We start from the raw sequence: 27,099 nt of genomic DNA on the forward strand, positions 1-27,099 counted from the left end.
TATTTAGTCTCTCTCCCCTTCACCTCTCTTCAACTAGCTCCCTAGAGGACTCTGAAGGAAATTGGAGTTGAGGTGTGTTTTGTTTTTATCTTCCCGGAGTCATTTTTTAATAAAAGTTGCAAACCAGGCCAGGCTTCCCACAATACTTTAAGAACCCAGCTTTAATCTCATGCCCTTTTATCACTTTTTTTGGGGGGGGGGTCTGGTTGTGGGGCCGGGGCTCTGTCCCTCAGCTCTTCAGCTCAAGGCTAGCGCTCTACCACTTGAGCCACAGCGCCACTTCCGGCTTTTTTCTTTTTGCTTATGTGGTGCTGAGGAATCGAACCCAGGGCCTTATGCATGCAAGTCAAGCACTCTACCACTGAGCCACCTTCCCAGCCCCTTTCATCACTTTTGTAATATAGGATGCACCAAACAAGGGAAAGGGCTTTTGGGATTTTATCCTCCTCCCAGAGACAAGACTACTTTCAGTGGAAAAACAGACCTGATCATTGACTGAAAGTAAATGAGAACTGATACTTTTAGACTGAGCCCTCTTATTGGGGTACTCATGGACATTAAATGAGATAATATATAATATAAGGTCGCCTTGATGTGGTGGCTCACATATGTATTCCTATCTACTCAGGAAGCTGAAGTCTGAGGACTGGGGCTTGACTCAGGGCCTGAGCCCTGTCCTGGAGTTTAAGGCTAATGCTCTACTACTTGAGCCACAGCTTTTTTGAGTAGTTTATTGAAGATAAAAGTCTCATGGAGGGCTGAGAAAGTGACTCAGTGGTAGTGCACTTGCCTTGCCTGCCTGAGGCCCTGGGTTCGATTCCTCAGCACCACATAAGCAAAAAGAAAAAAGCCAGAAGTGGCACTGTGGCTCAAGTGGTAGAGCGCTAGCCTTGAGCTGAAGAGCTGAGGGACAGCACCCAGGCCCAGAGTTCAGGCCCCACGACCGGACCCCAAAAAAAAAAAAAAGTCTCATGGACTTTAGTGCCTGGGCTGGCTTTGAAACAGGATCCTCAAATCTCAGCCTCCTGAGTAGTTGGGATAACAGGTGTGAGCCACCAGCACTTGACTCATAATGACCCCTTTAAAGCCCTCTCACCTGCACTGTTGATCTTGTTATGGTTGCTTCACATATTTGTTTGTTTACTTGGTTGTCACTGTGCTTCCTCAAATAGATGATTGGTTGTGACTTGGGTCAGCACTGTGTCAGCTTCTAGAATATTGTATTTGATGAATGGTAAGTCTCTCCTCCCACTGTCCCCTTGCTACTTCCCTCTATTATTTTTTGTGTGGTCCTGTGCCTTGAACTCAAGGTCTGGGTCCTGTCCTTGAAGTTTTATTGCTTAATGCTAGCACTCAACCCCTTGAACCACAGCCCCCCCATTCAGTTTTCTTGGTGGTTAACTGGAGATAAGAGTTTCACAGTCAGCCTATGCTGGTGGCTCCCACCTGTAATCCTAGCTACTCAGGAAGCAGAGATCTGAGAATCTGAGTTTAAAGCCAGTCAAAGCAGGAAAGTTTGGGAGATTCTAATCTCCAGTTAATCACAGAAAGAGTCAGATGTGGCACTGTGGCTCAAGTGATTGAGTGCAATCCTTGAGCAAAAGTTTAGGGACAGTGCCCATGCCTAGAGTTTAAGGCCCAAGACTGGCAAAAAATTAAAAGGAAATCAAACAAGCAAACAAGAAAATCATAGACATTCCTGCCCAGATTTGCTTCGAATAATGATCCTCAGATCTCTGCCCCACAAGTAGCCTGGATTACGAGCATGAGCCACCAATATCCAGGTCCCTTTTTATTTATGTATTTATTTTAACAAACTGTGGTCTGTGTCTTCAACCTTCCTGGTGGGATATAAAATTTCCTACTAGGTGTCCTTACTTTGGCTTTTTTAGGGATCTTCAGTGTTGATGCTATTCATTCTGGGACCTCAAGCTGATGAAGCCAAAGCCTTAGCCAAGGGTTTTGTAAGAAGAATAGATTCACCAGTCTAGAAGTGCTGGTTTATGGGTCAATATTTAAAACACATTTGTGTGTGTGTGTGTGTGTGTGTGTGTGTGTTAGTGTGTGTGTGTGTTTGTGTGCATGTGCAAGTGCGCTGATACTAGGGCTTGTTCTCTTGCTTAGTTTTCTGCTCAAGTCTGGTGTTTACCACTTAAGCCACACTTCCATTTCTGACTTTTTAAAACTGGTTAATTGTCAGTAAGACTCTCACAGGGTTTTTTGCCCAGGCTGACTTAAAACCATGGTCTTTAGATCTTAGCCTCTTAAGTTGCTTGAATGGCAGGCAGGAACCACCGTTGCCTGGCTTGTTTTTAATATTCTTTAACAAACTCCTCATTCAAAGACTGGGTCTCCAATGAAATGTACAAGTCGTTATGTTGAAAATGAACATTACAACTTTGGTGCAGGCGGGGGGGGGCGAGGATTGGGTGGTGGGGGGAAGATGGGAAGGGAAAACAAAGGAGGAGGCTACAATGCTTGATAAGAAATGTACTCATTATCTTACCCATGTAATTGTAACCCATCTGTACAGTATTTTCACAATAAAAATAAAAAAGGGGGGTGGAAAGACTGGGTCTCCATTTTCCCATCTCATCATCACAAACCTTTAGTCCCCATTCTCTTCTCTACCAAGTAAGGATGATTATAATGGTGTGATTTCCAGGCTGGGAACAGACAGATCAGCTTAGCCAAAAGCAAAGCCCAAAAATCATAAGTATGAGACTTCTGGCAAAGAGCCAGGAGAAAGGAGAAGGGATTGGAATGCAAGAATTTAAGGACAATATCTGTGAACTATGGAGGAAATGAAGGCTCAGAAGAGGGACATGACCTCTCACAGTCCCACTGGTGGCAGTGGAGAACAGGAAGAGCCTTAGTGCCCTGTACCCCAGGACTTGGCATGCCTTCAGTGAGTGGGCATTCAACTAACTCCTTGGAGGTCTCCAAGAGGGCAGTGGCATTTATCAGAAGCCCCAAGATCATTCATACTGTGGCAGATGTAAGAGGCAGCAGGCTCAGATTCCATACTGTCTGTCCCTGGCTTATTCCCTTATGTTTGCCCTAGTCATCATAATAGCATTGCAGTAGATTCCTGGGACCAGAGACTGAGTGACTCAGTCAAAATAGGAGGGAGTGACAATCACCAACAATGATAGCAAGGGAGTGAAGCTAGGGCAGGAAGCTAGGGAGGTTGGTGGAACTGAAAAAGGGCCAAGAAGAGAGCTATAGCCAGGGGCTCATTGCTCACACCTGTTATTCTCACTACTCAGGAGGCTGAGATCAGAGAATGATGGTTTAATGTCAACCTGGGAAGAAAAATCCAACAGACTCTTATGTCCAGTTCCTAAAAAAAACAAAAAACAAAAAACAAAAACTGGAAGTGGAGCTGTATCTCAAGAGGTAGAGAGCTGTCTTGAGATAAAGTCAAGTGAGGTAGATGCTGGTGGTTCACACCTCTAATCTTAGCTACACAGGAGGCTGAAATCTGAAGATCATGGTTCAAAGCCAACCTGAGCATGAAAGTTTGTGAGACTTCTTTTTTTGAGTTATTACAGGGGGTAGGATGGAGTCAGTACCGAGGGTTGAACTCAGGACCTAGGTGTTCCTGAACTCTTTTGCTCAAGGCTAGCACTCTACCACTTGGAGCCATAGCAACACTTCTAGTTTTCAGGTGGTTAATTATAGATAAGCGTCTCATGGAATTTCCTGTTTGGGCTAGCTTTGAACCATGACCCTCATATCTTAGCTCCCTAAGTAGCTAGGATTACAGGCATGAGCTATGAGACACTCATTTCCCTTTAATTACTAAAAAGCTGGAAGTACAGATGTTCCTCAAAAGGTAGCATGCGAGCCTTGAGCATAAACAGCTCAAGATCAGTGCCCAGGCTCTGAATACAAGCCCCAGGACCTGTATGTATGCATACACACCAAGGGGGTCCACTAACAGCCAGAGTGATGAAGGCCATGAAGAGAACATTCATTCACCTGCCTAACACACTAGGACCTTGCAGAACAATCTAGAACTGTGTAGAGAGTTCTGTCTCCTCCCCGTTTGCTGTTCTCCCTTAGATTTGGATGCTGGCTCTTCCTGTTACTGAAGTCCCCATTCGTAGGCCTGTAGGAGACCCTTCCTCCAGTTCTGTCCCCAGCACCACACCCAAAACACGGCTCCCAGTCAGCCACCCCCTCTATACCCCACAGCCCATGGTCATACTACCGTATCTTCCTCTGTGTGTGTGTGTGTGTGTGTGTGTGTGTGTGTGTGTGTGATTGTGTGTATATGTATGCACAGGTGCATGTGTGCATGTTCATCCTGGGAATTGAACTTAGGACCTGCACATTGTCCCTCAGCTTTACTACTCAAGGTTATCTCTGTATCTCTTGAGGCACACCTCTGCTTTCAGCTTTTTGATATCTAATTGGAGATAAGTGTCTTATGGACTTTACTGCCTTGTCTGGCTGCACACCATGATTCTTGCCTCACTCCTAGTCTCCTGAGTAGCAAAGATTACAGGTGTGAAATACCAGTATGCAGAAAACCTGTCTATCTATCTATCTATCTATCTATCTATCTATCTATCTATCTATCGCTGGTAATGAGGCTTCAATTCAGAACCTAATCACTGTCCCTTAGCTTTTTTGATCAAGGCTGGAATTCTGCCACTTGAACCACAGCCCCACTTTGGAATATTTGCTGATTCTTTGAAGGTATGTCTAGGGACTTTTCCTACCCAAGTTGTCTTTGAACCAAGATCCTTAGTTCTCCGCCTCCAGAGTCCTTCTTTCTGTGTTATTTTTCCATATCTGTTTGTTACCATTTATCTGCTTTTGTCCAGAGAAGCTGATCTGAGACCCTTCCCAGATCACGCATGCTGCCATGTGCAGTGTTGCAAAGGAATGGCTTGCAGAATGAAGGAATGAAGTCTGTGTGTCCAGCCTCCATCTAGGGATGTGGCAGGTTTCAGGTTAAGGCACTAAAGGTGACTAAGTTATGATCTCTGCCCAAGGAGCTCATGTTCTTCGGGGTGGCAGCCCTGAACTCCCTAGGAGAGTTTTGGGAGTCTGTGATGAGAAACAAAGTAGTCACCAGGAAGGAATAGGCCTAGCCCAAAAGGCAGGGAGTAACAGAACACTCTCTTTCCCTCACCCAAAATCTAAGACCACTGGACAATAAATGGTTGGTGTGAACATTGTTCTGCCCTTTGACTGGGCTTGGACAATGTCCCTGCTTCTGTGTGTGTGTGTGTATGTGTGTGTGTGTGTATGTATGCGTGCATGAGGGTGTACAAACACACACACACACACACACACACATTGGATGAACATAGAAATATTATTTTATAAGAAATGTACTCATTATCTTGCCCATGTAATTGTAACCCCTCTGTACAGTATTTTCACAATAAAAGAAAAAATATTATTTTAAAAAATCATCTCTAAAAGAACTCACTGATGGCTTACAACTGTAATTCTAGCTATTTGGGAGGCAGAGATCTGAAGATCTCAGTTCAAAGCCAGCCCCAGCAGATATATTTGAGAGATTCTTTTCTCCCATGAACCAGCAAAATCCCAGAAGTGAACATATGGCTCCAGTGGGAAGAGTGCCAGCCTTGAGAAGAAAAGCCAAGTAAGAGTGACAGACTCTGAGTTAAAGCCCCAATGCTAGCAAAAATCAGGCAAATAACTAATTTAAAAAATCAGCTCAGAGCTTTCCTCATCTGTAAAATGGAATGATGAACAAGATAATGGAAGAATGAAGGAAGAGAATCCTGAAGGGCCTCAATTCACCCCATTCCACCCCCAACACCCAGCACATATACAAAATCACCTGCTCATTACTTAGAGCCAACCAACTAGGCCTGCTTAGCCTTGTTTTAGTGCCACCTGCTGGTACAAATGCAAAATGCTGCATGTTGCCATCCTAGGAGACACTCCGGCAAGTGTCTTACCTGCTTCACAGACCTCTGGCCTCATTGGGTCTCACTTTGTCTGTCTGCTACATAAACACAGTAGACTCCTTCTGCTCCATATCCTGCATCTTCCTGGCTTGTGATTTTCAGATTATTTCTTTTCTATTCCTTCTGTTGATCCTGGGGCTTGATCTCAAGCCAGGGTGCTATCCCTTAATATTTCTGCTCAAGGCTAGCACTCTACCAATTGAACCACACCTCCACTTCTGGCTTTTTGCTGATTACTTGGAGATAAGAGTTTCGTATGAGCTAGGTGTCAATTGCTCAGGCCTTTAATCCTAGCTACTCAGGAGGCTGATATCTGAGGATGTCAATTCAAAGCCAGCCTGGGCAGGAGAATCTGTTAGTTTCCTATCTCCAATTATTTACAGAAAAATCTAGAAGTGGTGCTGTGGCAAAAGAGTGCTACCTTTGAGCAAAAGAGCTCATGGATAGCTCCCAGATGCTCACTTCAAGCCATAAGACTAGTAAAAAAAAATGTTATAGATTTTTCTTTTTGCCTGGTCTGGCTTTGAACCCTGATCCTCAGATCTCAGCCTCCTAAATAACTAGGATTACACACAAAGGGCCCCTCTTATAGAGGTTCTGCCTCCTATCACTGTGAAATTCAGCCATCCTGTATGCAAGCCCCTAGACATCATCTCATCTTGCTTTCAGCAGTTAAGCATGTGGGCCACTGGGCATCACACTGTGGCCCATCACCCCTGGAAGACTTGTACATGAACACTGGACTGAATGGACCTCAGAGGTATTTCCTTTTCTTTTTAGTCCCCTTCTTTGTAGAGATCTTCATTTCTTTGGCTTTCAATCCCAAATAATTTAATAATCTTACTGATATCTCTTCTTTCAAAACTGATCACACCTCTTTTGTGTGCCTATTTTTAAGGCCCTGATATGGATCTTGTGTCCTGTTGTGGCTTCTCCTGACCTGAGCTTACTCAGGAGGACTAATGCTTGTGCAAAAGATATGATAAGTTTACAGGTTTATGAAGGAGTCTGGACGGATTCAATGACTGGATGGGTTTGTATTGATTTATATATAACACTAATTTAATATTTCATATTAATGAAATACAATCTTACTGATTACTCCAAAGCATTATATGTGTACTTATATACATATATGTGTCTATATGTTTGTCTTTGAAAGAATGGCAGTTTTTATTTTAGAACTATTATCAAACACAAGAATAGTAATTGGTATAGTTGATATTTCCAATGAAGAAAGCAGATATTTTTTGCCTCCAATCATCAATATTTATTGAGCATTTACAGTGTACTGAACACAGTAGAACATACAGAAAATATTGCCCCTGCCTGGAGGATCTTACATTCTGAAAGAAAAAATATATCTTTTTTTTTTCTCGGTCGTGGGGCCTGAACTCTGGGCCTGGGAGCTGTCCCTCAGCTCTTCAGCTTGAGGCGAGCACTCTACCACTTGAACACAGCACCATTTCTGACTTTTTCTGTGTATGTGGTGCTGAGGAATAGAAACTAGGGCCTCGTGCATGCAAGGCAAGCACTCTATCACTGAGCCACCTTCTCAGCCCCACTTGTCTTTTAAAATGGCACTTTTATTTGGTGTCTTCTGTAACTTTCTGAGGAAATATTCTGTAGGGTGAGATTTGATATAACTCAGACCCATCATTACTTAGAGAAGATTTAAAGACAAACAATGGCAGAGCATTCAGGATAGAGTTTGTAGGAGATACACAATCTCATTAAGTAAGGTGAGATGTGCTGCAGTAGAGGATGGTTAATAGTTTGTGGGATGCAAGCAAGAAAGCAAGGGATCTTAGAGAGTGAGTAGACCAGAAAAGTCATGTGAACTTTTCCGAAGTACATGGCCACCAAGGAGGAATGGTTAGTGACAAGACAGAAGGCTAAAACAAAACAAAACAAAAAAAACAATGGTAATCCTGCGTGCCTGTCAAATAAAATTACCAAAATCGAAGGCAAGCTGAATCAAAAAATTCTCAAAAACCAAAACTGACTTAGATGCATAGAATTTTCAGTTAATACTAACCATTGTCATAGTGGGTCAAAAACGTTGTGGCTTCCTAATTTAGAAAATGCTATATATCAAAATTTTAACTGGAACATTATTTTTCAAATCAATTTTCCCCTCCCCAAGGAAAAACTTGGGTTTGTAGGAGGTAGTTGGTAGATAGATTAGTATTTTTGTTATTGTGATAAATTTTGCACTTTGAACTTGGTAAAAGCCCATTAGCTGCCAAAAGGGAGTAAGGAACTAAGTTATAATAATGTACAATTTCTTTTGAGGCATATCAAAACCAAAAGAATAATTTACATGAAAAGTTGTAGAGAAAACGGTAATAATGATTACCAAAGAGTTCGTTTTCACTGCATCTTTACTTTTACATTTTTGTTTGTAGGTTGTCTAAAACAGTTAAATACAAATAAAATGTGTAGCAAAAATAATGAGAGCAAGCAGCAGGTAACATTACAAATAATGGAATGTGAACCATTTCTGCCCTTATCCAGAGTTAATTGGGACACAACTTTGTCTCAAATAATACTTCTGGTACTGTAGTCTAAGGTGTGCACACTGAAATAGACTCTTCCACAGAAATAGATGATTCCAGAATGCAACAGCCATGGAATATCTGTACCACAGCCCTGCTAGTGCTCCAAAATTTTCGAATATCCAGAATAACTACACCTGTGCCTGGAACCAATTTTCCCTTTTATTACCCACCAGTACAAACCAATATGTAGGAAGATTTCTTCACTTCAACATGGAAGCAATTTTAAAACACACTTGTCCTTGTGAAGTCACCATGTACCAAAGTACATGCCAAACACTTACAACTTGTAAAAAATTCTACATCTTCGGGCTGGGAAGGTGGCTCAGTGGTAGAGCGCTTGCCTTGCATGCCTGAGGCCCTGGGTTCGATTCCTCAGCACCACATAAGCAAAAAAGAAAAAAGCCAGAAGTGGCGCTGTGGCTCAAGTGGTAGAGCGCTAGCCTCGAGCTGAAGAGCTGAGGGACAGTGCCCAGGCCCAGAGTTCAGGCGCCATGACTGGACCCCCCAAAAAAAAATTCTTCATCTTCATATTGGCCAATTGAAGATGAAAACAGATAAATCACTAAATGTTAACAGGCAATATCTATTCCCCTAATATTAAAAAACAACAACAACAAACCCTGAGAAATATAGAAATTCAAATAGAAGCAACATAAACCCATCATAAATCATAAACAAACTATCTGTGGGAAAGCATGGATGGCAAATAGTCTGCTGTATAAATTTTAGAATGAGGCAGACAAAAGTTGGAAGGCCATTTAATTTTCCCCTCCTTATCCTGCTTTCACTTCATCTCCTTGGTTATCATATCTACAATGTCAACTTTTCTCTCAGTAACTACTATATTAGCGTACAGTCTTTGAACCCCTCTTCACTTAATGTATCAAGTTCAGCAATGACTTCATCAAAACCTGTCTTTGCAAGAAAGCAAGCTTTCTCTGGGGAGTTCAGAATCTCATAATAGAACACCAAGAAGTTAAGGGCCAGACCCAAACTGATAGGTTTATCGGTTGTGAAGCTTGAACTCTGGGCCTGGGCACTGTCTCTCAGCTCTTCAGCTCAAAGCTAGTGCTCTACCACTCGAGCCATAGTACCACTTCCTGTTTTCTAATCGGTTTATCAGATATGAGTCTCAAATATTTCTTTATTGCTATTGTTTCTAACATATTTGTAGGATGATTTCTTTTTTGCTGTGTATGTCCCTCCCCGATGGTATCTGGTAAAGAACTGCTACACTTGTGTTTCGTTGAAAATCAATCTTTCTATGTTACTCCTGAGCTTGAATGATCCTCCCTACTCAGGCTTAGAAGTTGCTGCACTATAGTTGTATCAATGGGCCTGGAAAGATTAGGCCTACACAGTTATTTTGAGAAGAGCTCCTAGGGAGCTAAGAAGTTAGGAATTCTCTGGTGATGCTGCATTATCAGTAAAGGAACTGTGTTGTCCCAAATGATGCCTGACTATACCTGACTGTGGCAAATGCCAGAGGTCAGGACACAAGCCTGGTTTCTAGAAATGGCCCTGACTCTTCCCACACTTAGGACCTGGGATAACAAAGATTTATTCCAAGGTCTAATGGGTAACACCTGGGAAGACAATATGAGGTAGCTTAGAGTGACTGAGAGGAACTTTTAGGATCATAGAAGAGGGAGGAATTCACACTGGAATAGGGCATGCAAATGGAAAGACAAAAACACACTGGTTTGGGCCAAGCCATCAAGCTTCACTGAGACCTATCCTTCACTTCACTTGCACCTCACCCATATTCCCCCCGATCTCCCCAAACCACCATTATTTTGAACAGTAATGGTGGTGAGATGCCTGTTCTAAGACCACTCCTCCCACCCACAGGATGCTTTTCACTATTTAGCTGAACAAATTGTTAAAGAAAAGATCATGGGAACACCATGAGTTCAAGCCACAAGAATAACAATGAACATCAAAGAAAAGAAATGAAAAGTAAAGTAAAGAACCTTAAAGGAAAGGAAAAATTTGGAAACAGCCAAAAACTACTTAAGATTCCAATAATGGAATTTGGACATTTCTGGGAAATTGTTAGATTTTTTAAAAAAATTTAATTGGTGCAAGGATTATGCTGTATATCTAGCAATTCTGCTACTTTATTGCAGTGTATACATTAAAGCATGAAAAATGATCCAAGAATCAGTTTAGTGCCTGCGAATACCTTTTTATATTGAACAGGGAGCTATTCCAAAATGTAAAGAAATCAGATATCATTTACATTCAACAGAACTTATCTGTTACACACGAACAGAAACAAAAGTCTCATAAGCTCAATTACATTAGTAGATCTAAGAATTAAAAAGCCAACTTATTTCATGCTTCCAATACTTGTCCTTTTCTCAGATAGTCTAACAATGTTTCAGGAGACACACAGTGATTTTCATTAAAAAAAAACCAAACTCACCTATGCTCATGCAAGCAGGAGAAAACATCCCCATGCATCCCTGCAGTCCTAAGACAAAGGGCCTAGCACTGGTGGAAACCTACTTCCTCTCAGAGTGGCACGATGCATTGTGGGAATTGTAGTCTATGTTGCAGCACAGATACTTTGAAAGTGCAGGTTTTTTATTCTTTTTTTAAAAGCAGGACAAAGATCCTTCTGCGCATGTGCCTCCCCACCCACTGTGGGTGGTTCCAGCCTGCAAATTCCAGTTTCTTTCCCGTTGCCTTGCTGCTGGAAGTTTTCTCTTCAGTGGAGCTTGGGAGGTGTAACTTGAAGGGATCTCAGGCTGCAGAACTAATAACAGGTAGGAACTGTGAGCTGGATGCAAAACACAAGGCAAAATTGATCCTCCACATGTTCCTCCAGCATGAGGCTGATGATTTGTTCAGGGCTCCAGAGTTTGTGCTGCCACAGCTCTTGTGTCTCCAGGTGCCAGAAACTGGCTTGCAACATTCTGACAGCAAGTTGGGTGGTTCTCCAGAATAGGAGAAAGTGTGCATTTATATTTCCATGATGGTGAAATTCTGCTGTTAACACATGTGACCTTACAATCTTTGCCCAGGTGTAAGATGAGCATGGTAACAATTGTACAAAATTGTGAGGTGTGTGCCTGATTTGACTCCATTTATATTGCAGTTGTTTTTTGGGTTCCTGTGTTGTTTCTCCTACAGGTGTCTCTGCTCTTCTCCTTCCTTGTTAGCTTTCTTAGTACTCCTGGCTTTAGTTCACACGTGTTTGTACAAGACCTTTTTACTAGGAACAGGTCTACATGAGATATTACAGTAGTGTGTGATGGTCCTGTTTTGTTTTGTTTTTTTTTTTTTACTTTCTGTTAAGCAATGAAGCCTAGCAATGTTTGAAGAAGGATACCTTGTCAACTCTGACAAGCCCTACAGAGCAGAGGCAGAAAGGCAAAGGAAAGGCAAAATATTTTCAGCTTCCTTGCCTTAAGCAAAGATTGGTTCTACTCACTAGAGCACAAGACTCAGGTGGTACTCTTTCCTCTAACACTCCCAATCACTAGGTGCTGTTGGAAGGTTAACAGTAACTAGTAGGAGGCGAAATGAACTTGCCTGAGGAATCAGTCAGAGCCTAGTTCTCAGAAAGGACATGGGGCTGTGGTTTGTGGATTAGGAATTATTGTCACAACTGAAAGTATCTATCTCTGTTCTTACTCATTTATTCAGCCTCTTCACAGTATCAATTCTTGTACATGATCTCTCAAATGTCTCACCTGTGGATATACAGATAGTAGCCTTATAGCGTTGGTTTTTACCTGCAGTTAAGAAAGTGTTTGTCATGGAGTGTTACAGAAGGAAATTAAAGTACTGTCTCTTACTCAAAGTGGTATGGTTTTTAGATGTAACGTATAATGAAGTTTTAGGTAGTGTTCTCCATTTTGTCTCAATCTGCTCAAAGAAGTATTATTTCACTTAAAATCTTCATGGGAATTGAAGTCAATGAAGCTTGAACATTCATTTAAAATATGTTAGTGAAACACGTTGATCCCTTTTTATCCTTTGCAGTTCCTATGCATTTTCCTAGCTTAAAATTTTACTAACATGGAGGTTTTCCACTTTATCTGTTCTTGACAATTTACAATTTCTCCACTAGATTATTGAGCCTATTTTACATCATTTAAAATGAGAGACTGCCTAAATATGTATTCCAAAACAATTGTTCAATAGAATTTAAATACAATACAATAAAATGCTCTCTTTTGTGTGCTAGACCTGGTTCTTGGGCTCAAGCACTGGACATTGACCCTGAGCTTGTTTTGTTCCAGCCTAATGTTCTACCACTTAAGCCATATCTCCACTTCTAGGTATTTTAGTAGTTTATTGGAGATCAGTGTCTCTTAGACTTTCCTGCCCCAGCTGGCTTCAATCTGTGGTGCTCAGATCTCAGACTTCTGAGTAGCTAAGATTACAACTATGAGCCACCAGAGCCCAGTTACAAAATAAACTCTTAAATATAGATTATGTTTGTAATAAAATAATATGAAATAGAAACTTGAAATTTAAAGGATGATAGTCTAAATCCCAAAACAAGAAGAAAATATCCCACCCTGAAATCTACAACAATTGTGGTTTTGAGTATTTGAATATGGATAATTAGCCTACAGAAATTTCTTTGTTACTTTTTAAAAGTAAGAAACCATTCTTGTCATGTGGAACAATCCAAAATGAATGTGCAAATGTTGCTTTTAAGTGATTCATATTGTTCCTTAGCACAAACGACCTAACTGAAGTTTACAGAGTAGGTTTTCGTATTTCATACATATCACTGTAAAATTTATGTTATTTTACATTAAGAGTTTCTAATCCACGTAGTTGTGTAAAAAAAAATAAAAATTCTGGACAGTAGCATTTCCTGTGTAAAAGCCAAGCACTAAATATAAGAAAAAGCATATAGATATTTATTTTTTATTTTTATAAGTCTGCATTTTGGGGTGTCCTCAGCTTAGAACTTTGTGTTAGTATTATTTGTGCAACATAAGATTTTAATCTTCTGGTTCTTTAGCTGTGATGTTCTGTCACTCCTATGCTTAATATTTCATGTTACATCTTTAGTAAGCCCTTTATCTCTCATATGATTGATTAGGAAAGTGAGCATTAGGGACTTCTCAAAACTGTATTTACATAATCTTTACTGATTAAGTAAAGTAGGCTAAATGACAAATTTCAAGTTATTGCTCAAGGGTGCTCCAAGTATTTGGATGCAGGGAAATGGGTCATTTGAAAACCGTTACTGAAATATTATAATACAAGTAATATGTATTGTATATATTTTCTTGTATAATTTTGGGGAAAAGTATTGAGTTATAACCTATATTCTCTCCATGGAGTTTAAATGTATAAATGAATAAGATAGAGTGCAAAAGCTCGATGGCGTCCTAGGATCCATTTTAATGAATAGAAAAATAATTCATACAACCATAAATGTATTTCATTAATAATTAGTGGTATTGAAGGTGTGGATTTTTGTTTTAATTATTCAATCATTTTTAGGAACCTTAGTTTTTATGAATTCTGTATGTATATTAACCTAGAATACTGTTTGTCTACCAACTAATGGAATGTGGAGTCATCCTCAGTGGAGCATTTAATACTCTACTTGAGACATCAAAGATTCTTCTCCCATAAGAAGGCTTTGTGCTTTTTCACTCCATGTATAATATTTTGAGCAGGAAAATCTGAGGCATAATCACACAGGTTCTTTTCTGACTATGTCAATTGCCTTTTCTCTAAGCCATGCGTCCAGAATCTTCTCTTCATTGGCAACAGGAAGAAAGAATGAGAGGATCTCTGGTGAGTTGTTTTTTATTTATCATTTTTCACATTCCATTTTAGGAAGCTAAGTCTATCCAAGATTTAAAACAGAAAAAAAATATTCAGTTTCAAGAACATGTTCCTAAACAAGAGTAAGATGGTTTTAGAATGAGTAGATTATAAAATGTCTTAGTTGAGGGCAGACTTGCTTGGAGTTTTCTGAGGTGAGATAAAGTAGTCACACTTGTTTGGTGATTCAATGCCATTGAGGGAGTCACTTGTCATGTAAAGTGGACATTTGCTGACAACTTGTCAGAGATCACCTCCTTATGATTAATGTTGAATTATGTTAAACAGGTTTTACTGGAGTTTCTGAAATAGTGTGGTCACACACACACACCTTCAAATGTGAGAGATTACTTAGTAAGATACATGTAATTAAATTACTCTCCATACATACTTCTTGGACTGCTTCCTGGTCTTTGATTACATAAAACTTGATAATATTTGATGATATAGTGTGTGGTCTTCCTAGAAAGCCCTTTGTATTTTTCCTAACGTGTCGTCGCAAGATTTTTTTTCTCTATTTACTCTCTTCATTCTGTTTCCTACTCATAAGCTTTCATCATTTCTCTCTTTCTCTCACTTTTTATATATTTTCCTCCCTGTGTCTTCATCTCTTTCAGTCCCCCTTCTCTCCGTCTGTCTCTCACCATTTTTCAAATACTGTATCTGGGAACTTGCTTGTTTTACTGAACAATTTTCCTTTGCTGACATAGTTCTTTGAATTGAAATTTTTCTTACCCCTTTTCTCTTTATGTCTGAGATGAACGTTTGTTGTGTTGCATGCTTGGTGTCTAAATTCAACACTAATGGGACACACCTACCTCATTCTCCACTGTCTTTTTTGTGCTAGTGTTGGAACAGGAACTCACAGGCTTCACATCCTGTCCGCTTCCTCCTTCACTGTTGGCACTACTTGGTCTTTAAAAAAAAATCTTTTTGCATTGTAAAATAGTTTACAGAGGGGTTACAGTTACATGATTATATTTCCTATGGAGCATTGTTACCTGCTCCTTTGTTTTTCCTCTACCATTTCTTTCCTCCTAACCTCTGCAACTCCTCCCACCCTCCCTCACTCAAATGGTAAAGTTCGTTTTCAACCTAGTGTCTTTTTTTTGTTTTGGGGTCCAGCTGTGGGGCCTGAATTCTGGACCTGGGCGTTGTCCCTCAGCTCTTCCCACTTGAGCCACAGCACCACTTCCGGCTTTTTTTCTTTTTGCTTATGTGGTGCTGAGGAATCGAACCCTGGGCCTCATGCATGCAAGGCAAGCACTCTACCACTGAACCACCTTTCCAGCCCCCAACCTAGTGTCTTGTACATCTCATTGTTACAATGAGTCAGCCTGTATCCCTATTTAAGCATTTTGTTTTTTTCCGTCCTATCCCCAAATCAGAAAAGTGTATATACAAGATGCAAGGCACCGCAAAAACATACAGTGAAAACAGGGGTTATACCGTGGGGGAAGAACATACCAAAGGAACAAAAAGTCACATAGTACATTAAAAACAATAGCAAGAAAGAGAAAAACCACTTGAGTTCCTGTTTAGGGCTCATTTCACTTCATATCATCTGATATGGTCATATGTACATAGCTTTTGACCATTTCTGCTTGTCCTAGACATGTACTAGTTATTTCAAATAAGGGAGATCATGGGACCTATGTTTCTTTGGGCCTGGCTTACTTCACTTATTACACATTTCTCCAAGTCTTAACATTTCCTAATAAATGGGGTGATGACATTATTTCTGATGGAGGCATAGAAAAGCATTGTGTGTGTGTATGTGTGTGTGTGTGTGTGTGTATGTGTGTGTGTCTATACACATATATGTATAAATACATATTACGTATATATGGATATATATATATATCATATTTTCTTGATTCACTCATGTACTGAGGGGCATCAAGGTTGGTTCCATATCTTAGCTATGGTAAATAAATTTGCAATAAACATAGGTGTGCTGGTAGCTTTAGTATACCCTTGTTTGTGATCTTTGGGTAAATACCCTAAAGTGTGATTGCTGGTTCAAAGGGGAGCACTATGTGGAGTCTTTTGAGGAACCTCCATACTACTTTCCAAAGTGATTGAACAAGTTTACACTCCCACCAACAATGCAGTAGGGTTCCCTTTTCTTTTGCATCCCCTCCAGCATCTGTTGTTATTCGTGTTCTTGATTATAGCCATTCTATCTGGGGTGAGGTGGAATTTCAAGGTTGTCTTAATCTGCATTTCTTTTTGGCTAGAGAAGTTGAGACTGTTTTTGATTTTTGTGTTTTTTTTTAGAAAGAAATTGCTCTATTTGTTAGGAAATGGAAAGCCTTGGAAAAAATTATACTAAGAGAAGTAAGAAAGGCCCAAAGAAACATAGGTCCCATGGTTTCCCTTATTTGCAATAACTTGTATATGTCTGAAACAAGCAGAAACGGTCAGATAAGTTGAGTTTAGGCAAAAATGAACCCCATTAAGGATTCAAATGTATTTTCTTTCTTGTAATTGTTTCTAACATATTTATAAGTTGAGCCTTTTTTTAAATATGTCTTTTGGCCATTCTTATTTCCTCTTCAGATTAGATTCTTGTTAAGTCTTTAGCCCACTTATTTATTGGGCAGTTGTTTCTCTGAGGATTTGTTGTTGTGGATTTAATTTCTTGAGTTCTAAGTATATTTTAGATATGAGACCCATGTTCATTTTATGCCTAGTGAAGATCTTCTGCCAATCTGTGGGTTTTGTATTGATCTTGTTAGCAATGTCCTTTGCCATGCAGAAGCTCTGCGGTTTCATGCAATCCCATTTGTCCAACATTTCTTTGATTTGTTGTGTTTCTGGGTCTCTATTAAGAAAATTTTGGCTGGTGCCAAGTACCACTGGAGTTTCTCCTATTCTTTTCTGTAATGTTTTTTAGGGTGTTTGCTTTGAATGTGAGGTTTTTGATCGTTTTGGAATTGATTCTGGTGCAGGGTTATATATACAGATCTAGCTTTAGTTTTCTACAGGTAATGAACCAACTTTGCCACCACCATTTACTGACGAAGTTGTCTTTCCTCGATTCTAATTTTGAGCTCCCTTCTCAAAGTTTAGGTGGATATAGGTCTGTGTGTACATTTCTGGGACTTCAGTCCTATTCCATTGGTCCTCAAGTTTGTTCTTGTGCAATTACCAATCTGTTTTGATTACTATGGCTTTGTAGTACAGTTTGAAATTTGGTAGTGATATTCTACCAGCATTGTTCTTTCTGGTATGGATCGTTTTTGCTATCTGGGGTCTTTTATTGTTCCATATACATTTCTGGCTTGTTTTTAATATTTCATTGAAGAACTCGGACTATTGATAAGTATTGCATTGAATTTGTAGATAGCCTTTGGAAGTATTGTCATTTTCACAATGTTAATCTTCCCATTCCGGGAGGATGGTAGGTTTTTCCAGTTCCTAAGTTGTGCTTTAATTTCTTTTTTGGCACTATCTCTTGAGCCACACCTCCTCCAATATGTTGATTAGCTGCTTAATTTGAGTTGTCTACCCAGTTTTCTGGCTTCCAGCCTCCTTAATAGCTAGGGTAGGATAAGCATCTTGAACCAGAAGCACTTGTTTTGTTTTTACTTACTTGAATATTTATCATTAATAATTAATTGGATACTACAATAAAGTTAGATGATTGTTAACAGCATATTTAAAATTAATATTCAACCTAAGCTCCAGTATTTCATGTTTCAATTAAGTGATGTACTTTATTTCTAATAATTGTAGCTGTTTTTCTAACTGTGCTACATTTTCTTCACTAACTTTATGCTCACACAACTCCATGAAGAAATTGTTTCAAATTTAATTGATCTATTGTTATAGTGGTGATGTATAGAGAGACTACCATTTCTTGGGCCAGGTATTGAATACATTTCCTTTCATGCTGTGTCTTCCATACCCTCACTCTCTCCCAATGTTTCCCTGCCATCTTGACTCATGATTTGTACAGCTTACTTTCATCAGTGCCTAATGACCTCCACAGATGCGCTTTTTACCCCATTTCCTTCTAGTTCTCTGGCTTTCCCCCACTCTCCAGAAGAGATCCATGTGAATACACCATATCTATTTAAACTTTATTGCCAAACCTAGGCTTGAATTTGGAGCCTGTCCTGGGCACCATTCCTGATCTTGATTTGCTCAAGTCTACAACTCTACCACCTGAGCCACAGTGCCATTTCCTAATTTTTCTATTTATGTAGTGCTGAGGAATGGAACCTAGAGCTTCATGCATGGCAGGCAAGTACTCTAACACTTAGCTATATTCCCAGCCCCAAACTATGTGTTTTTATTTCAAAGGTGAAGAAAGAGGCTATATTTAATATTCTATAAATCACAATGACGGAATACATTTCTTTGAGATCCATTGTAATTTCCCTGTGTTTATTTCACTCATAGAATACTATAAATATATCTTTTAATTTTCATGTATTTATAACATAACTTTAATTTTTCATATTGTTTTCTACACCATTTGTCTTCCGATTTACTATTAATCTTGGAATATGTGTCTTGATAAATGCAACACCATAGTATTTTTTTTTAAGTTTTAGATAATGGCATCCATGTGTGTGTCCATGCTGATTTTTTGTCTGGTTGTTATATCAGTTAGGAAGAGGAGTATTAGTTCTACAATAGTAATGGTAGATTAAAGTATTAAAACTGCATGGTCTTTTAAACATGTCTTTGTACCTTTGCTTTTCAGCATACATTTTTACTATCATAATGTATAATCTGTCTGTCATTATCAATGATCTATATCTGTGGTCATATATTTTGGGCTGATGCTTATTTCCTACATATTATCACTGTTTGTATTTTTCATCATTAACTTTTGATCATGGTATCTTTGTATATTTTTTTTAATTTTTATTTCTCTCTAGTCCATGACTTTGGATTGCTCATTAAGTTTTCTTTCTTCTGTTCATGAAAGACAGTGCCTTATATATTTACTATATTTTACAATATAAATATGGTCTTATTTTGATGGATATCTTGCTATTTAATATCTGTTTGTCTCATCTGATATTTATTTCTTATTTTGCTTCTATGTAACCTGCACACACCTCAACTTCCCTGTAAATCACCTCTCATATAAGCTGCAGGCATTCTCCTGTACACTGTGAATTACCTCTGATACCAATTACAAATTAAATCTGATGTAAATAGTTGTTATACTCCATTGTTCATAGGATAAAAATAAGACTGCATGCTTAATACAGGTGCCCTACTTTTTCAAAGGTTTGTTTCTATGTTCCATTGAATTTGTGCAACTCAAAATATGCAAGGACTGCAAGATTTTTTAAAAACAGTCTTATTAATATTCTTCATAGAGAAATAAGCAGACATTTCATGTAAAGAACAAAGGCCATTCTCAGGCTGACGCATAGAGCTTCAGCAGAAGTAAAATGTGCAGGAAAATTGTTATACTGTAGAACTGCAAGAAAAAGAACTTTCTACCCTGTGGGATTCTTTGTTAGGAACACAAAGGAAATTAACTTGCTGGATGCATTTTTACTACGAACATTAATCTTTACAATATTATCATAGTAGTAGCATATAGCATAATATAGTTACTTTTCAATGGAATTGAATGGAATTTATAACCTATGTATAACCTTTCTATTTTCCTTTTAAATTTTTGTAGAAATAATTCTTTGAACTCAGACCCCCATATTTGCGAGGCAAGTACAAAATTAATTGATCCATATGCAGGATTCACAAACTTTGTTTTTAAAACACCTATGTGTTTGTATATTGAATTTGCATTCCTTATGAATTATGAATATGGTACTATAAGTTTTCTTTTCACAAGAGAAATTACATACAATGTTTTCTATACATTCTTTTACCTACACATGTACCATTCCTTTAACTACACATTTACCTTTTTAATAATCTTCTCCTCTGTGTAGATCTATGTTAGCAATTTTTATTTTTCTCTTCAAGCACAATAATTTTTTTTTCGGTCCGGTTTTCAGGCCTGATTTCTGGCTCTGGGCCCTATCCATCAGGTCTTCAGCTCAAGGCTAGGGCTCTACCACTTGAGCCACAGCGCCACTTCTGGCTTTTTTCTTTTTTGCTCATGTGGTGCTGAGGAATCGAACCCTGGGCCTCAGGCATGCAAGGCAAGCGCTCTACCGCTGAGCCAGTCACCTTCCCAGCCCCACAGATTAATTTTTATAGCACTTAAAATGAAGATGTGTTAATAATGCATTATCTTTCCCTAGGAATACCTTCAATCTTAATTGTAAGAAGAGGTCCTTTGCCCCATGGATTGTGTATTGAAGTCTATTTTCTTTAAACACTTTATAGATATATTTCTTTTTGTGTGTTAGTCATCATTCACCTCTGATATTGTCAAGAAAGACTGTATTCCTTTTAGACACTGTACAACAAATTAGTGCTGTATTTTATTCTAATTCTTAAAACTACTATATTTTTTATATCATGTCCCAATTCATAGTTTTATTCTCTATCCTTCTTGTGGTGGTCATAGTTCACATATTTGGGGATCATCTTGAGCATTCCTTAAGCCTCTATCCATTTACATCCATCTTTCAATTAAGGCCTATTAAAATGCAAAGCTGATTAAGAAACATTCTATGGTAATAAGTAAGTATTTGGTGTGGTAGGAAGTAGTCAGTGTTCACAAACGTTCATGCTGGCAGTTCATTTTTACATATGAAGAAACAAATGGCTATCTATGACCATACTTTTATATCTAGAAATTTAATAACAAAAATAGTTAACATCGGATGTTTTATTGTGAGAACTAAGTCAAATCTTATGAGAGCCAAATCATTCGTTTACTATTTTTTGAGTAATTTACTCCTTTGAACATTTACCTGGATGCTGTGCTTTTCATAGATCTACTAATGTGTTATGTATTGCATATGATGTAATGGCCATGTTGTGACTGTTTATGAGAGCACTATTTAATAGAAACTCTAAATAGTATTGTCAGTGAGGCAGAATATGAAAATGCCGAAAACATATTTATTTACTTCATTGTTACCCAGATATATAGTAAATATTACCAAAATAAGATAAACACACACTTTCAGACTCCTACTTATACTTATTGTTGTCTTGCTAGGTTATTAGCTTCTTAGAACTGTTTTCTTGTCTTCATTGCTGCAACCAGAAATGGGTTCTAATGTATTAGAAAAACTTTGTATGTGTAATTACCAAGTTACTATGGAGGCAAATATTTCTACTTTGATTATATATTCTCTCATTTTATAAATAACACAGAAAGTTCCAACCACATTCTGTAATACAAAAGCATACATGTAGAAGAATGAAATTCTAGTTTTGGTGTTCTCAGGACTCAGGGATTGATGGAATGTGCCCTTACAGAAGCTGGTGTCATTTGATGATGTGGCTGTGGAATTCAGCTGGGAGGAGTGGCAGGAATTGGATATTTCTCAGAGGACCCTGTATAGAGATGTGATGCTGGAAACCTATAGCATGCTGGTGTCCTTAGGTGAGCCAAAAATATCACATTAACTTGAAAAGTTAAGTGGGGCTTGACCTCTGGGCATTGGTACAGTGCCTCAGCTCTTCAGTTCAAGGTGAGCACTCTATCACTTGAGCAACAGCACCTCTTCAAGCTTTCTGGTAGTTAAATTGGAGATAAGTATCTCACAGCTTTCCTATTAGGGCTGGCTTTGTATGGCAATCCTCAGATCTCAGCCTACTGAGTAACTAGGATTACAGGTGTGAACCACTGGTGGGCGGAAAATGATTTGTTTTTAGTAGATATGTGAATATTTATAGAACTTTCAATGCTATTTGGATGTAAGTTTCCAGTCTGTGGGAAGTGTCATTTGTTTCAAATGAAGGTAGATTATATACAGGTAGATTATATAAATTCTGAGGCAATTTTATTTTCATTGTTCAAGAATCCAAATCAGCAGTTTGACAAAAGTTCCAAACTGTCTTCCCTAAAGAGAAGACTGTATTCCCAAACTTGAAGTGATTATTGTGGGTAGATATACAATCTAGAAAACACATATATACATACATACATATATACCTATTTATCATTATTGGAAGTAAGAACTGGAAATCACTAGATTAGAGGGAGTATTTATAATCCAAACCTAGTACTAGATGCAGTGGTTCATGCCTGTAATTCTTAGAAGTCTGAAATCTGAGGCTTTCAGTTTGAAGCAAAAAATGCCAGTGAAGTCTCCATGAGACTCTTATCTCAAGATAACCACTCTTACACTGGAAGTGGAGCTAGGACTCAAACTAATACAATGCTAACCTTGAGAAAAAGAATTGCATTCAAGTCACACAACCTGCAAAATTCATTCAAACCTCGGGGAGATTCAACCATGGAGACAGTGAGAAATGAAAGAAGATTTGGGAGCAACCTTGTTAACAGGATATCTGAAATCTTAGAACAATTGTGACACAGCATGAGCAATAAGTCTTCACTCTTATTAACAGGGCACACTGGTCCTAAACCTCAATTGATTGTCAAGCTGGAGCAAGATGAAGAGCCATATATGAGAGAAGCCTCAGACAAGAATTTCTCAGGTGAGTTAAAGCATCTTGCATAGTGATCATGGATCCAGAACAAATTGGTAAATTCGTCTTGGTATGTACTGACCAATAATATTCCTAATTCCCTTGAGTCCCATGTGTAGCAGAGAACTAGGTGATCTTTGTGTTAGACTTGTGAATCAAAAATGCATGTAGATGCACACTGAACTGTTTAGGGCAGTAAAGGTAAAGTTAGCAATTCTTTCTCTTGGTGGAAATTATTTTGAAAAAAGAAAATTAGAAATGTGAAAAGTGAGATTTACTTTTCTTTGAAACTAGGACTAGGCAGGTATAGCAAATGACTATGCCAAGGCTGCTATCCTCTGATAAGGATAAGGAGGGTAGAGGCCAGGATACAGAACCAAAGCTTTCAGTCTAGAGAGAATGATTAACTAGGTCGTGATCTGATGTGGCTTTAGTTCATGAGTCTGAGGGTTTAAAAGTCAGATGACATTCTGTCTAAGGTGGAGGGAAACAAATTTTAAAATTTCTAAAGATACTTAATTCACAGTGAGAACTTATAACTGAAGAAATGTGGTTATAAAACTTTATTCTCAGGTGTAAGCAAAGGTTTGTATAAAAAAGGTACAATTTCCAAAGTTAGAAAATACTGTTCTCCTAATGTTTGAGAAGTAAAGTAGCACAATATATAAATTATTTTAAGAAAGTAAAACAATACAAAGCATCTATTCCCCTAAGATCAAACAAAACAATTTTTGGGAAAAAATGAAGAATGCTACATATTAAATTATACAGGTTAAAAAGCTAGCAGTAAATGGTTTAGTAATTTGTATAAATAATTCCTCTGACATAAAAAGAAGAAAAACCTGAAATACAGAAAAACATTTTCCATCATAAACTGTCAGTGTTACTCTTTTTTGTTGTTGTGAAAACAATTCACAGAGGGGTTACAATTACATGGGCAAGGTAATGAGTACATTTCTTACCAAGCATTGTTGCCTCCTCCTTTGTTTTCCGTTACCATCCCATCCCATCATTCCCCTCCAGCCCCCCGCCCCAGCCAAAGTTGGGAAGTTCATTTTTTGACATAACATCTTGTACATCTCATTGTTGCAATGGGTCCACCTTCCCTCCACAAATTATACCTACATCAAACAAAGTAAAAACAGGGGTTATACCATAGGGGAGGGACATATAAAGCAATAAAGAAATATCATATATATATATATATATATATATATATATATATATATATATGTTAGATACAATAGCAATAAATAAAAACATATGAGTCCTTATCTTGGGGTTCATTTTGTCTAACATCAATTTATTGACCGTTTCTGCTTGTCTCAGATATATACTAGTTATTGCAAATAAGCAGAACCATGGGACCGGTTTCCTTGGGCTTGGCATACTTCACTCAATATAATTTTTCCAAGTCTTTCCATTTCCTAACAAATGGAGCCATATCATTCTTTTCGATGAATGCATGGAATTCCATTATGTATATATACCACATTTTCTTGATCCATTCATCTACTGAGGGGCATTTGTGTTTGTTCCTTATCTTACCTATGGTAAACAATGCTGCAATAAACATAGTTGTGCTGGTACCCTTAGTATGGTCTTGTTTGTGATCATTTTGGTAAATGCCCAGAAATGGGATTGCTGAGTCATAAGGGAGCTCTATGTGGAGTCTGTTGAGGAGCCTCCATTCTGTTTTCCAAAGTGGTTGTACAAGTTTACACTCCCAACAACAATGCAGTAGTGTTCCCTTCTGTCCATATCCCCTCCAGCATCTGTTGTTATTAGAGTTCTTGATTATAGTAGCTCAGTGGTAGGGTGCTTGCCTTGCATGCATAAGGCTCTGGGTTCCATTCTTCAGCACCATATAAGCAGATAAAACTGGGAGTCGTGCTGTGGCTCAAATGATAGAGAGCTACCATTGAGCTGAAGAGCTGAAGGACAACACCAGGCCTGGAGTTCATGCCCCATGACAAAAAAAGGTGTAAGGAAGAGTATTACTTTCTTAATCAATACATTGTGGTAAAAGAAATTTATTTCTCATAAATCATTTCCTATATTAATATTTCAAAATTTGTAACAGTTAAGATGGGGAAAATGTCTTTACCTTTATTTTAAGGAGTATTTGGATCTTATTTATGTTTTTTTTCTTCTTTATATGACTCATTTTAGATATTCTAAAAATGGAGCATGTGATTAAGACTTACCATGAAGGTCCAGATGAATGTCTGCGTGAAGTAGCTGTCACAAATATTAACACAATAGAGCAAAGAGTGAGATTAGTGACAACTTCTAACTTGACCTCCAAACAAAAGCCAGAACTGAATAGGAATGATGAGAACTCCTTAAGGATGACGACGGACGAGTTCATTCAGTGTCAGAACATGCTCCACTACAGTGATCCTGGTAAGATGCCAGCTGCATATATGCCTGGTGTTTCTCCTGTAGTTAAACAATCGCTTAGATATTCAGAGGCTTTTAGTCAAAATTATGATGGTCCATATTTTGAATATGGAGGAGAGAAGGTATTAAATTCAGAGATGATATTCTTTCCACATAATTGGGTTTGCATCAGAGATCCCGCCTCTAACCATAACGAATATAGAGAAGAATATGATAAGTCTGCTCTTCTTGCCCAAGAACTTTGTCAGGGAGGGAGATTTCCAGGCACTATGCATCAGAAAAGAGACACAGGAGAGAATCCTTATACAAGTAGTGAATGTGAGAAATCATTCAGTAAGGATTTACACCTTACAAAACCTGAGAGGAAATATCCAGAGAATCCTGATGAGTATAAGCAATGTGCAAAATCTATCTCTAAGAATTCAGAACTAAGTTCTGATCAACCTAAAACAACACCAGAAGAGAAAACCTATGAATACGAAGAATGTAGGAAAATTTCCACCCAAAAGTCAGGTCTCAGAAGGCATCAGAGAACTGACAAAGAACAGAAGTTTGATGAATGCAACAAATGTGGAAAATCATTTAGAATGAAGTCATACATCACTTTGCATCAGAGAATACACAAAGGAGAGAAATCTTATGAATGTGACAAATGTGGAAAGTATTTCAGACAGAAGTCAGACCTTACTGTTCCTCAGAGAACTCATACAGGAGAGAAACCTTATGAATGTAATGTGTGTGAAAAGTCTTTCACCCGTAAGTCAGACCTTAATGTTCATCAGAGAACACACACGGGAGAGAAACCTTATGAATGTAACAAATGTGGAAAGTATTTCAGACAGAAGTTTCACCTTATTGTCCATGAGAGAACACACACAGGAGAGAAACCTTATGAATGTAACAAATGTGGAAAGTATTTCAGACAGAAGTTTCACCTTATTGTCCATCAGAGAACACACACAGGAGAGAAACCTTATGAATGTAATGTGTGTGAAAAGTCTTTCACCTGTAAGTCACCCCTTACTGTTCATCAGAGAACACACACGAGAGAGAAACCTTATGAATGTAACAAATGTGGAAAGTATTTCATATTAAAATCACACCTTACTGTCCATCAGAGAAAACATACAGGGGAGAAACCTTATGAATGTAATGTGTGTGAAAAGTCTTTCACCCATAAGTCACACCTTAGTGTTCATCAGAGAACACACACGGGAGAGAAACCTTATGAATGTAACAAATGTGGAAAGTATTTCAGACAGAAGTTTCACCTTATTGTCCATCAGAGAACACACACAGGAGAGAAACCTTATGAATGTAATGTGTGTGAAAAGTCTTTCACCCGTAAGTCACACCTTACTGTTCATCAGAGAACACACACAGGAGAGAAACCTTATGAATGTAACAAATGTGGAAAGTATTTCCGATTTAAATCATGCCTTACTGTCCATGAGAGAACACATACAGGAGAGAAACCTTATGAATGTAACAAATGTGGAAAATCCTTCATCTGGAGTTCATCCCTCAGGAATCATAAGAGTATCCACACACATGAGAAATCTTAGGAATGTGATAACTATGGAAAGTCTCACCTGGATGAAAAATAAGTTTGCATGATAGAACCAAAACCTGATAGAAGCCTTGTGAATGTAGCAAATGTGGAGCCTTTTAGCCAGAAGGCATGCCTCATGGTTCCAAATTGAATGCACACAGGAGAAAAATCTTATGAATGAAAAAAAAATGTGGAAAGTTTTTGAGAAGTCATAGTTAAATTTTCATCAGAAAACACACAGGAGAAAAACATTATGAATGAAACA

General features: G+C 38.4%; 1 protein-coding gene across 1 annotated transcript in view; it reads left to right on the forward strand.

Moving 5' to 3' along the window:
- LOC138841662 (zinc finger protein 268-like) overlaps positions 1 to 26,847 on the forward strand; it is a 52,793-nt gene extending 25,946 nt beyond the window's left edge. Inside the window, exon 3 of the mRNA XM_070042446.1 lies at positions 25,977 to 26,847. Within this exon, the coding sequence (XP_069898547.1) occupies positions 25,977 to 26,847 (871 nt within the window). The remainder of the gene's footprint in view (positions 1 to 25,976) is intronic.
- Positions 26,848 to 27,099: the final 252 nt, after the last annotated feature.

Source organism: Dipodomys merriami, unplaced genomic scaffold (genome assembly GCF_024711535.1).
Source record: "Dipodomys merriami isolate MVZ:Mamm:240054 unplaced genomic scaffold, mDipMer1.0.p SCAF_325, whole genome shotgun sequence".
Taxonomy (NCBI): domain Eukaryota; kingdom Metazoa; phylum Chordata; class Mammalia; order Rodentia; family Heteromyidae; genus Dipodomys; species Dipodomys merriami.